This window comes from Haliotis asinina, chromosome 10 (assembly GCF_037392515.1).
Source record: "Haliotis asinina isolate JCU_RB_2024 chromosome 10, JCU_Hal_asi_v2, whole genome shotgun sequence".
NCBI classification, from domain to species: domain Eukaryota; kingdom Metazoa; phylum Mollusca; class Gastropoda; order Lepetellida; family Haliotidae; genus Haliotis; species Haliotis asinina.
Window position 1 is genome coordinate 8,906,907 of NC_090289.1, and position 13,982 is coordinate 8,920,888.

At 36.6% G+C, this 13,982-nt stretch overlaps 1 protein-coding gene across 1 annotated transcript in view; it reads left to right on the forward strand.

Moving 5' to 3' along the window:
* The window catches only part of LOC137299174 (myosin-IIIb-like), a 118,600-nt gene that overhangs the window by 6,517 nt on the left and 98,101 nt on the right, over positions 1-13,982 (forward strand). The window contains exon 2 of the mRNA XM_067831731.1: positions 12,825-12,954. Coding sequence (XP_067687832.1) covers positions 12,918-12,954 — 37 coding nt within the window. The 5' untranslated portion in view covers positions 12,825-12,917. The remainder of the gene's footprint in view (positions 1-12,824; positions 12,955-13,982) is intronic.

Consider the following 13,982-nt stretch of genomic DNA (forward strand, 5'->3'; position numbering starts at 1 on the left):
AGTCTACACTGTGTTCATAGAGAGCTGGCCTAGGGGATTATACATCTTGTATTGCAAGCATGACAGGATATACACCAGTAAAGTTGAAAGTGGTTAAATATTATGGATATTTATTGCTACAGGATTTATGTTCTGATACTTTATATTGAACCTTTACACATGACCATATTGTGCATTTAGGAGTGGATATGATGTTTTTTCGCAATTTATTCTCTCTCATAAAGAGTGTTTGATTTATAGGGTAAGTGTTTATCTATAAAACTGTATAAGTAGAAACACTTCTTTGATATATGATTCTTGTGACTTTGAATATTGAATTTTAATTCACAAGGCATACAGTGCAATTCACAGGACTAGTAATTAGGTCAATATTTCTTTTGTGAAACAGTGTCAGATCATTTGCACATGCAAGAGACTTCATGTACACTGCTCAACATTTCTTAGGGATATTTTTGTCCGTGATTCACAGATCTGATTCTTGTACGTCAAATCTGTTACTAGTTAGAGAGAACAGCATGTCTGATCTTCATAATCAAAAGTGGAGTAATATATGTGAACACTCTCAAACAGAATTTTGTATAACCCATTTATTTTATTAGGCATTCTCAAGGTGGGGACACTAAAGTTCCGAAGAGGGTTGATGGTGGGGTAGCCGAAGTTAAAGCATCTGCTTGTAACGCTTATTTCTGAGTTTGATTCCCCTCACGGGTACAATGTGTGAAGCTCATTTCTGGTGTCTGTTGCCTTGTTATTGCTGGAATATTACTAAAAGTGGCGTAAAACTCAACTCACTTCCAAAGGGCAAACTTAAACATCTCAGTGCCCGCGTGACACAAACTACATTTTTCTCCCAGTTTTTATTGATCGTCTTATGACTTTATGACAAAGGTGATTACCGTTGATGTGGTTAATCGTCCATTGTGACAGAGCCACATGCAACGTGTATTGACCACAAGGTGTGGTTCTAGGGAGGAGGTATCGACATGGACAGATGTTCTCAATATCATTAACTAGGATTTATGTTGGCAGACGTAACTTAACAATCCCAAATATACATACAGATCCAATCAGTCTTGCATCCAGGAACACCTAGTTCATTAATACATATTGATGGGTTCTTATTCGGTCCTTGGATAATGGCAGAGTATATACAAGTATTCCCTTGCTGAGATTTGAAGGCTGATTTTGAAGTGCTTGATACTTTCATTATTAATTCTTTCATTGATCTGTGGCGTAAAGGCCCCTTTTGCTCAATACTATATTATTACAGAACACCTCCAATATTTATAAGAATAAGTCTAAATGAATTGTGCAAATCCTTGGAACAGTATCATGTTAGCATTTTGTGTGTGTGGAATTGGCACGTTATAAGTAAGGGTACAATGTTTGTGAACAATTTTGAGCTGATTGGTCAGACTTGGTAACTTTGTACTTATCCTGATCTTTTTTTCAACTGCTTTTCTGCTTAAAGGTTTATTGAGTCAAAATCTTGTATCTGTCCATGATATGATAAAGAGTATTTGTAAGCCTGAAAGTAACACATTCTGATCAAAGATCACCAAATTTGCCAAGAAGAATAGAACGTCATCAGTCTGAGACAGTGAGTGGAGTATTCTGTCCCACCATTTCTTAGAAGCACAATGTCACTGATTTAAGACGTATTTTGCCCTATATCATATAAATTAGGCACATGCACTTACTTTAGCTTACTATTGATGTAATAAAAAATTTATCATCCCTTATGTGACATGCCTGAAATCGATAATTGAAACTTCAAAGGCAAACAGCTTCCAAACAGATAACACTTGCCATATATGGAATGTAAGTGATTGCTGTGTGCATAGAAAACTGTCCCACATGGTGTTGTCAGTGTTAGCCGTACTAGTTTCAATCACAATCTGTGTTTAGGATATTCATAAAGAGGGTTCCAAGGGAAATAACTCTGTGGTGTTCGCATGAAATAATGTTTGGCCCGTAGAGGGTGCAAGAGTCGATTTAATGGAGTGTTGCATTAATGCATGCAAATTTTAAAATTTGAAAATTGTTTTCTAAATGCGTAATTTTTCGTTTTGTTGAATATATTATTTGGTAGCCAGTTCCTTAGAGGTCTGATAGTCTTATAGAGAGAAATTCATTTTGTAATTTTAGATAAGTGTGGTGAGATGTTGTGGTTTTAACATAAACATCATCCTGAGTACTTTCAAACATTCATCAAATACTGGTTAATGGACAGGGTGGATATGTTCCATATTAAGAGACCAATTTCATTTCTTATGTTACTGATTCGCTGGTCATACCTTTTAGAGAATAAAGACAAAAAAAGTTTCCCACTCTGAAAATATAATCCTAATGTTAAGATATATGGGAGTGAGACTTTGATTATGTAAGGTTGTTTCTTGGACACTAAAAGATTGATATCTGTTCTTAGAGTTTGGAACTGATTTATCTAACATTATTTGTGTTAGAAATCAGTGTTTCAAGCACCTCATTATGCAGAAACCTGCATTTTTCACGCAACATAACTAATACAAACAGGCAAAAAATATTTTGTGTGTGTGTTTAAATGGATGCATAGATTCTAATCTATTTAATTTCAAAAAGTACCTCAAAACAGCAACATACAGAACATAAGAAATTTTGAAATGATTCAGGATTGTAGTGAAAATTTCACGCGGAAAAGATGAGGACTGCATATTTATAATTGTATTTCTTCAGACACTCTTACAAATCGTACCGCAAACACTGCTTTTTGCTTTGATAAGAGATATTTATTTTTTTTCCCTCCTGCCTTTAGGTTTTTCTTAAATTGGTCTAGCCTGAGAAACAATCAAAGTCAGTTGTCTACACATAACATCTCCTATTTCTAAGGCATTCCTTGTACATGGGGATACATGTCATGCATGTAGCATGAGAAAGGTGAAAAATCATTTGTCTCTTGTCATAGTCCTAAGAAAATGAGAAGCAAGGGGAGCGTAAGATCCATCAAACACTGTCGCCTGATATATCCTGTTAAGTAATTTGCAGCATCATCGTAATGTCAAATGTTGAAAAAATGATCAAAACAAAATATTTTTCTTGGCAACAGTAGCATGAGCTGGTCTAAATCTCTGGAGACAGTCAGAGCCAGTATAAATATAACAGAAGGAAGTCCTGAGAATTAAGAGTGCTCGTGTGAATATTTACACATAGCTGTTACGTAATCAGCTTTTGATAGTTTTTTAGCTGTAGGATGTGTTCAGAGGGAAAGAAACGGACACATAGTTGAACTTTACTGGCGGTGTGTGTGTCCAAAGTGGGTAATCCCCTTGAGTAGAGGTCTCATGTTGTCTTAAGTCTTCACTGAAAGATGGCGGAATGTTGAGCTCTGTTCTCAGTTTAATATTTGTGTATTTAAGAAAAGATTTGTGTGATTGTGGAGTTTATTGTTGTTGATAGGCCTTGTTGTGTTGGATGTATTACTTTATTCAGCTTAGGTCAGGCTGACTTGAAAACGTTTGGTTTCAACTTTCTTTAAATGAATGATGAATACTCAGTTTCTGTTGTTACATATACTCTGCTAACATGTAAGGTACATTCCTTAACTTCCCAGACCCGTGAAGGTCCGGGGTAGAATAGGCCTTCAGCAACCCATGCTTGCCACAAAAGGCGACTATGCTTGTCGTAAGAGGCGACTAACGGGATTGGGTGGTCTGAGGCCCACTGACTTGGTTGACACGTCATTGGTTCCCAATTGTGCAGATCGATGCTCATGTTGTTGATCATGGGATTGTCTGTTCTAGACTCAATTATTTACGACCGCTGCCACATAACTGGAATATTGCTGAGTAAAACTAAACTTACTCACTCACTCAATTAACTTCCCAGACAATTAATTTTCCTTACATGAATCAATGTCTGTACCCTACAAATATGTTATGTACATTTTACAATTTTCACCATAGACTGCTGAATTGTGGGCATTACAATTGCAAGATTTAGTAACATCTGCAAATTTGTATCTCTAATTAATGATGTAAAACACTGTACCTGAGACATCTGCAATATTTGGATTAGACCTGAAAATAATGTTGTGGTTCAGATTACCTAACCGACCGTTGAGATCTGGAGCTGACCCTATCTTTTTTGAGTGGTATGAATAAAACGCACATCGGTCATTCTGATAGAGAAAGTCGAGATGATGGCATCAAGCTTGACTGAACATACGGTTATTGATAAGTGTGTTATTAGTTTGAACTTTACTTCTAAAAGAAATTTTTATAATCCTACCTGAATACCCTAAAGTTTAAAGAGGTGTAATAGGAACCACAGCATTTTTTTTGTTTGTTTTGCCTTAAGATGGAATAATTCTCAGTTTGTTTTCTGCTACAGTGAAACCAATATGGGAAACTACCATGCAAACATGCTTGCGACAAACTGACAAATATAACAAATTGTTTTGTTTTTACTTTTCATTTCTTTTTTGTTTTAGTTTAAATGCGTATCATTAGGAACTAAATAGAAGGTATTCATGTCAAGTGTGACAGATTTTAAAACCTGTATGGCAGTGTACTTATTAAATTGAGTAATGTTATACTTTTATTAAAATGAATGATGCTTCTTATTTTATGGATTTTTGTCCTCAGAAATCTAGAGACATGAGGGAGAAGAAAATCCAACCAAAAATGAAAATATAACCAATCAAAGTAATATTCCTTCTTAATACTCAAAGTATGTTATATTGGGCAATTTACGAAATGTATATGGGCCAAAAAAATCTGAAAAATGATTTCTTCTAAATTTACAGTTGGCCAATAAATTTTAGGGGGTGGGGATTCTTGAAAAAATGTGGCTGGCAGATCCATAAGACAAGAATGAAAATTGGTCTGGCCTTATATATAATATAAAAAAGTACCTGTTATACACTAAATAGCGTTACCTCAAATAGGAAATATTTGTTTCTGTGTGAATGACTGGAGAATGAATTTACTTTATCAACAAAAATACAAGTGGCACATCCTGAGATGATTTTATGACCTTTGAGTGTTTACTCTCATCTTATCATTCACTTGACAGTTTTCTTTGTGTATTCTGTGTAAGGTTATTCCCTTGGGTCAAGGCTAGTCGTATCTTATGCACCTATGGGAAAATGTTACTTGGTGTTAAACACGTGTTTTGAGCTCTGTGGAGTGTCATACTGGATAGTGGGTGGATTCTATGTCTGTATCATATCAACAGAGTACACACCTGGCACTGACCACTCACACCTGGCACTGACCACTCAGGCTATAAAGCAGGAATTGGTCATAGCACAATCAGTTTAATATATCTCAGTAGGTATCCATGTTAAATTGTGCCATGGTATATCACTGGACTGGCACTGTAGGATGCCTCTCAAAGAAGTTGGCAGCATAGGAGCAGATTAAGTCCAGACTCGTTCAGTTAGCTTCGTCCCCCTTCTCTATCCCCTCTTACACACACGTGCATGTTAAACAAGCATACAATGATTTTGAATGCAGCATTCACCTCCATTTCACCTCTGTCTGGCCTGCATCACAATGACAATGCAGTGGTGGCTGAAAGAATCACATTCATCAAGGTCGGTCATGTGAACATTCTGTCCTCTGATTGGTCAGCTCCATGACTAGCATGATGTGACTCTCAGGAAATGATTCTTATCCAACTCCCCATGGGATGGGCATTTAGTGTCCATGGTCTATTGTTTTGTTTTTAACATACCGGTATTGGTGTGGCAATGACATCAAACATTAGGGCAGCAATGACATGGTTGACTTGTTTGCTAATACAGTTGGGTTCTGTTGTTTAAAGGATAAATGTGTTTAAGACAAAATCTGTTGTCTATTGTATCTTGCCTGTCAGCCCATAAGTTTAAAACTGTGGAGAGCGAGTGAGATTACTTTTAATTAACAGCACTCTCAGCAATATTCCAGCTATATGACGACAGTCTCTAAATATTTGAGTCTGGACCAGACAATCCAATGATTAACAGCACTTGGGATATAATGACATTTGTAAACCACATCAGCAATTCTGACCACTCGACCCAGCTTAAAACTACAGTGGAAGCTATGATTACACAATGCCATTAAGAAAGTGGTCAAATGTAACATATGTTATATTTGGGAATACACTTCCTTTGTAAAGTGCAAATTTTAGTACTTTTATTCGTACTTTTTTTAGTTGAGTCCCAACTCAGAAAAGTATAGAATTTGTACTTAACTAAGGAAGTTTAAACCCAAATATATCATATGTTACAGTGGAAGACCTCTGAACTGGCAGTCCTCCAATCCAGCTTAATCTCAATATCAGCACAAGAATTTGGTCCTGGCAGAAGTTAGTTAATTTATGATCATTTACACATCTTCTACTCCGGCATCAGTCTATTCCGTATGATGGCACAGCAAAAAACGCCCGATTGACTGTTTGTACAGTAATTAATGCTATGTAGAGCGGCATCTCGTATCTCGGCTCTCCTATTGATTTGCTGATTGGTGGACCTCGTATTAACAACACAGTGGATTATCATCGGCATTAAGCTCATTGATGTTGCCTGATATAAGGAGTATGGATAAGGCCTATAGGTAGGTATAGCAAATTGGTGAGTGACATGTGTCCCTTGTATTAGAGATTATTTGTCATGTCACAATTTGTCAATCACTCACTGTGTCAAGACCAGTCAAGCGGGTCAATGGGAAAACACCACTAAACTGGTACACCATCTGTACACTGGCATTTTTGGCCGGTTTCAACAAATGCCAGTTTAGAGGGCTTCCACTGTATATCCATTACATGCTGTTATTCAGGGGAAATCATTTGGTGGTGTTTCTTGTACTGATACCTTCCTCTGATATGGTAGTCATATTTTGTTTTGTTGGAACTGTATTGAAGGTGATGACGACAGATTCAGGTTTTTGAAGAGTGCGGGATACACACTTAAATGTTATGTGTTATTAAGTAGATAAAAGTAAAGTGCCACCATCACAGTCCAACCCATCCCAATCAGAGATTTAAGAGATGTTAATCTATTTGCACCAAGTGCAACCTGAGATGAAAACCTAGTTGAACAAGCCAAACTTCAGTTGCAGTGTAGTGTGTTAAAATGTCAGAGGTTTCCATGCATATTAACATATTTCAGTGATGTAATACCCACTAAACCATAGCAACACAGAGACACAACTGATCCCTGTTTACAAGAGCTGTCATAGCCAAGACGTGCCAATAAATAGCAATGTTTCCGTGTCACAGCTATTCAAAGTTTAGAAGAAAAGTGAGCTGACATACTTATGCTTATGATGTTAGATTTATTATTGATTTATTTGTGAAAAAGTTACATGCACCTGATGCAAGTTTGGCTTATAAGTAGGAAACAGTTTGTGATATTGAGTTGCACCTGTGCAAGTTTGGCTTATAAGTAGGAAACAGTTTGTGATATTGAGTTGCACCTGATGCAAGTTTGGCTTATAAGTAGGAAACAGTTTGTGATATTGAGTTGCACCTGTGCAAGTAACATGAAATGGAGCCCTGCCTTTAGATCTACCATCCAAGGAGGGTCTCATTAACTTGGTACAGTCAGGACGCGTTAATCCGAACAATGATGTTTTTCATAAAAAAAAAGGTTCAGATAGTGAAAGGTTAAATTTGCTGAGGCAGGTCCACGCCACACTGCATCACAGGTGCTCATTTTCATTGGGAGGATTAAAGATTTCTTTAAAAACTATCAAAATTTTTAGATGACCCCCGATTTGAAATGCTTCACAGTACAATATATCTAGACAAGGCCAGACACTTTGGTGTACCCCAACACCTACCAGTTCTTTATTGTTTTTTTCTACAAGTCAATTGAAAGCCAATTTTGACCCTCAACTAAACGGTCTTGGCACAAATGGTGGACGATAGCAAGCGTTGACCAATAAGAGGGCTTGCTTTGACCACACACCATTTTATGCAGCCTTATGTCCTTGCTATCGTCAGCCATTTGTGTCAAGATTGTTTAGTTGAATTGTAGAAAAAACAGTAAAGAACTGGTAGGTGTCATGAGTGGAAATTGATAGGCCAATCACCCATGATTATGTTTAGATGAAGTTTTAATCGATTGCCTATGATGGTAGCATAGTGATCGGCTAAGCAGGCAGATGGGGTACACCAAAGTGTCTGGCCTCGTCTAGATATATTGTACTGTGAAGCATTTCAAGTCAGGGGTCATCTAAAAATTTTCATACTTTTTAAAAAAAATCTTTAATCCTTGCAAATACACAAGTGCCTGTGTACTGCATTAGTGATACCCTCCTTTCACTTGAAACAAAGGAAGATATACTTGCTGTTACCTAAGGGAAGCCAAATTTGAGGACCAAAAATAGCAGTCTGTAGAAGGGGTTGTATGACACGAAAATCAGATTATTGGGGACTGGCCTGACTGTGTTTTCAGATAAGGAATATCATCTCTCCTCACAAAGGTGATATGCAAATCAGGTCTTAAGTGGCTTTTAACTTTTCTCATTTTCCTCGAATGTAGTAGTCATACTTATAGAAACTGCCTGGTCCCCAAACCTCTTGAAATATCATTACTTCCAGTTTGTCAACAACCAGGGCAGGTAGCTCTGAATTCTACAGACAAATCCTGATGACAGGACATTTTATTGAGCTTCAATGATTTGCTTCCGCTGACCATGAGTGAGTGAGTTTAGTTTTCGTCTGCACTCAGCAATATTCCAGCTATATGGCGGCGGTTTGTAAATAATCGAGTCTGGAAAGACAATCCAATGATCAAAAACATGAGCATCAATCTGTGCAATTGGGAACCAATGACGTGTCAAACCTGACCACCCGATCCATTTAGTCACCTCTTACGACAAGCACAGTTGCCTTTAAAGGCAAGCATGGGTTGCTGAAGGTCTATTCTACCCTGAGACCATCATGGGTCTGATAATGGCTACTTACATCACTGCTTATACACTTTGTCTCTATTGTCACTAACCATTTCAAGAGAAAAACAATTTGAAAGCAGTGGTGAAAAATCCCAAATATCATGCATAAAAGATTTGTCATAAGACACAACTAAAAGATCAAAGTACATTTATAACATTGTACCAGTGTGCTAAACAAACCCAAGGATGTACTCTACATGAACTATGTTGGCCTTTGATGTGCTGATCTCAGAATAAGACCCTTTTCAAAGACTCATTCCTCTTTGCTTTTTGTTCTCCATCTTATAAAAAATGTCATTGGATTATTATCAGTGCACACTTCTGCAGAATACTTTGCTGTGCCTAAGTGCATCGCAAAATATGACAAACTTAGTGGAAGGTATTTCTGTGACATACTTTTTCTTGGGCTTGTCATTATCCATGGAAAGCCCAAGCATGGTAATTGAAATGCCTTCAGCCATTTGAGATCCTTCATTTTTTTTTTTTCAATCTGGCTCTAATCTTGGTTTTCTTGCATAAAACGATCTGAGCACTATAATGATTGTAAATCTCTGTCACCAACACAGGCTTAAGATAGTTGTAGAGCTAAGATTGCTTTGTGCAAGTGGGCCTTGACTTAACCTTGAACTTGTGTCTCAGTCACTAATTACTTGACCTTGAACTTGTGTCTCAGTCACTAATTACTTAACCTTGAACTTGTGTCTCAGTCACTAATTACTTGACCTTGAACTTGTGTCTCAGTCACCATTATGATCTGGACCTTGTGCCTCAGTCACCATTACTGGACCTTGAACTTGTGTCTCAGTCACCATTACTTGTCCTTGAACTTGTGTCTCAGGCACCATTGAGTAAGTAGTTAAGCCTAGTGACTAAGGCATTTGCTCGTCACTTTAAAGACTTGGGTTTGATTCTCTGCATGGGTACATTATCTGTGAAGCCCATTTCTGGTGTCCCCTCATGATATTGCTGGAATAAAGTAGTGTATAACTCATCACTCTAACTCACATAACCTTGAACATGTGTCTCTTAGTCACTGTTATTTAACCTTGAACTTTTGTCTGAGTCACGACAAAAACTGTCTTTTCACAGTTCTAATATTAAAGCTTTTCATTGAAATTGTAAGCGTCAGTTGGTATGAACACGAAATTGAAATGAAAACTAAATTCACAATGACTGCATATTTCATAGATTATTTCATTGACACTTCCAAATGTTGTAATCAGCACAGCTGCAGGTGCATCCATATATCTTATACATGGATCAATGTGAAGTAGCTGTTACTTTTGATTAGTTGCTCCTGGTTTCTTCAGACACCAGCAGCTGGCTGCAGTTAGAGCATTGTCCCTAATGTTACTGTAAAGTTCTGAAGAGCTAAGTTCACTGAACTTAACATGTTAATGACTGTGAACGTGAACATCCTGAAAACTGCACATTCTGAGCTTTCATCAAAGATGAGATTAATATACTGAACAGCAAAAGAAACATAACTCTGCTTTTTTGTCAAATATTTAAATAGAAGACATAAACATGAATGGTTACTTTTATGAGATTTCAATTTTTTTAAACTTGCATTTTTGTTGTTGTTCAGTATATTTGAAATGGATAAACTACTAAGTTATTGTAACATATGTAATATTTGAGTCCCTCTGAAAATAATTAATTCTGGACCAGGAAATCTAGTGATTGACATCATGAGCATCAATCTATGTGATCAAAGTATTACAGACATGAACTAAAATGGGTCCAGAAACCCAGTGTCTTGAATCATCTCTTCTGACAAACAAGACCTTGACCTTCATATGTCACAGGTATTTTTAGCAATTGCATTAGTTGAAATGAGACTTGTATTGGTCACGCTAATGGTATATGACCATTGTTATCATGAACAAATGTTATACCATTCCATGGTGTGTATTAGAAATGACCAGTTTAATGCCTTCTGAAAGGTGAAGCATTCAGTCTAGGGAGTGATTAACTGGTGATAAATAATAAAAGAAGTGGGCAGACTATTGATTTTCATTGCCCCTCAATCTGACACTAGGACTGACAAAGATAATTTGAGACTTTATCAGGAATGAAATCTGATTTATAGTGTACTTCCTGTTTCCTTGAATGCAATTGTTGGTCTTTGATACAACAAAAAACCACCAAAAACTTATCAAAGAGCAAATATGTTTTACTGCTCTTACTACATATTTCATTAGATAAGCAGTGAAGTAGACATTGCCTGTATTTGTAGTTTCTTGCTTGCATTTTGGAGTTCTGTGTTTGTCTGAGGAATACCTTTCAGCTATTATTCTTGGAATGTTTGTTGAACCACCTGAACAGGTAGGCATCCAGCCCTAGAGTCATTGAGCACTCATGAAATAGCGATCATGGTGTAACAAACTCTTGATACCACCAAAATTGCTTGAAATTCTTTGATGTCTTGAAACAGCATTACATACAGTATTTTTGTTGTTTCCAAAGTCTACACATTTACCTTGTTTGTTGTATGGAAGTTTTCTTATGATAGATTTTTTCAAAATCAAGATAGTTTTTTAGCATTGCCAGTGAAAATTAGGTGATTTAGTGTGCAATCATTAATGCTGTTACTTTTTAACCAGCTGATACTGGCATAACAGCAAAGAATACACAGTACTGACAAATATACATAAATGTAAACATGCATCATGATGATGAGTTATTTACGTAACAATTTAGACAAGTGAGTGATAAAAAGTGATAAACATTTGCTAACTTTAAAATTCACAGGCGATATGACCTTTTAAGTGTTGATAAATTGGCCCAATTGTGATGAATGGGGGATGAATGAGTTTCTGTAGGAATTAAGTGATATACATTTGAAAAGATAATGGAATTAGTCACCAACTAACTTACGGTTACATAGTCTACATAATCTTTCTTCTCTCGGTATGTTCTGCAGTCTGCTGGTTTTGGTCGGAGGGTTTAGATGTGAGATTTTGGAAATAAGAGAAATTTTTCAAGGGCCAGTGTTATGTTTTTTTACAATATTGATGATAAAATCTCTTAGAGGTGGAACATTTATCTTCTTCCCATTTTTTTATTAAACTGATCTGTTAGAATTTGCTTTAAAATTGCTTTTGAAACAAGAGACTTTGCAGAAATTATGCTGAGGGATTTACATACATTTCAAAGAAACCGACTCTCTCTGATAATTGTTTTATGAACATCGCCTACACAGACCATGTATCTGAACTTCTCAAATTATCTTTAACTCGAAGACAGACTGACAGAAGGGTGATTTACCATGGATAATGACAGTTTAATAATGAATTAAATAAAATGTATAATAAAGAATAGACATGAAATCTGTAAATAACTTTATTTATATTTTTATATGTGTCCAAATTAAAGAATGTCCATGTTACTCCTGTTCTCTGTGTAATTTGTCAGAGCCTCTGAGTGAGGCGCACTGTGTTCATTCAGCTATAACTTTGCGTTGGTAGTAACGCAAAGGGTATGATGTTTGAACGAAGAAGTGTCATGATTTCCGAGGTCATGAACTGTTGAAGTCATATCACCAAGATATCCAACTACATGGGTGTTAATAAGCCTAGTCATCAAAGTATTTATTGGGTACAGCCCATTTCTTAGTAACAGTTCCTGGATGATATCACAGGCATATTGCCTAAAAACAACCATCCTCATTAACTGACTTAATATTACCATAATTGGTGTGCTTCAAAAGAAGGGGTTGCAGACCTTCATTCCATTCCTTCACTACCGGGTAATAGTGCTTGAGATGTTTGTGTTTTTAGACATTTACATTGCTCACAATATACAAGCATACCACTATGTGAAAAAAACATACCTTTCTGAACCTAGAACTATTTTTAAGATTCCATCAGTTATGAGCTATTAAATACTTTTCATTTTCAGGAATGTGCCATGTGAATTGCTAGAGACAGATTTGTGTGTCTGCTGTGCTGCTAGTATGAAGCTGCCAAGGTAGACCACGCTAGGCGCTGCAGGATGCCTACAGGGTACCAGGTGCCCCAGGCGTGGACTGGTAAGTCACACTACAGCTGATAATTCCTTCACATTGTTGAGCACCAGACACATATTATTGAGGGAATCATATCAGTTCCAGTAGTCTGTTTTCAGGTAACACTTACTGATGAATTTCACTTTAAACAAAAAGGTAAATCAATTAAAGTGAAATGAAGATTGCGAATCCTCTTAATGTGACTTTGCCAACTGAACATTGAAGTTGATTCAACTTAGGATAACAAACAATCAAATGGCTGCTATTGGTAATACACGGGGTATGCACTTTAGATGATGCACCGAGAACATGTGGGCTTGGTCGCAGTTATAGAGGATACTAAACAACCTTCCGTGTAATACCATTTTTATTAAACAAGTTAAACATTTGGTATCAAACAAGCGAAAGCGAGTTTGATACTAAATCTTTAACGAGTTTAATAAAAATGATATTTCACGGAAGCGAGTTTAGTTTTCTGTTTATTGCTTGCCAACATAAATTGACAGAAACTGCTGTGAAATTCCCTACAGTGTGAGGACTCTCAGCTTTCCGCGAGTCAAGCAAGGTCTAGTAAAATTGCAACATCGGCATTAACATTGTGATGTCACAACTTTAAACCATTTTGACGTCATACTTCAAGCGGTATTACACTAGTGCAATATTGCCGTAAAAATATTACACTGCAGTATCTTCAACAGGCGAGTAATAAACTGCACATGCGTTTGTTTCACTGTTCTAACTACTGGGCTAATGTAATGCAAGACAGTAATAATGATAAGAATCTATGATCAGTTGTTAAACAACTTTTATCCTTTGATGAATAAAATTCTGAGATTTACATTTTCAGTTGAGTACATTTTCACTGCGAACAGACCATAGTTCCTAACATTTTCGATCTGTTTGTTTCTTGTGCCCATCTGTTGAGAGCTTATGTGTTGGTGTATACCAATAAGGGAAACACAAGAAAGTGCAAGTGTACATTTATTTATTTCCAGAAGTTTACCCACTGTGCAAGAAAGAAATAAACCTGGATAAGAATAAAGGAACACTTG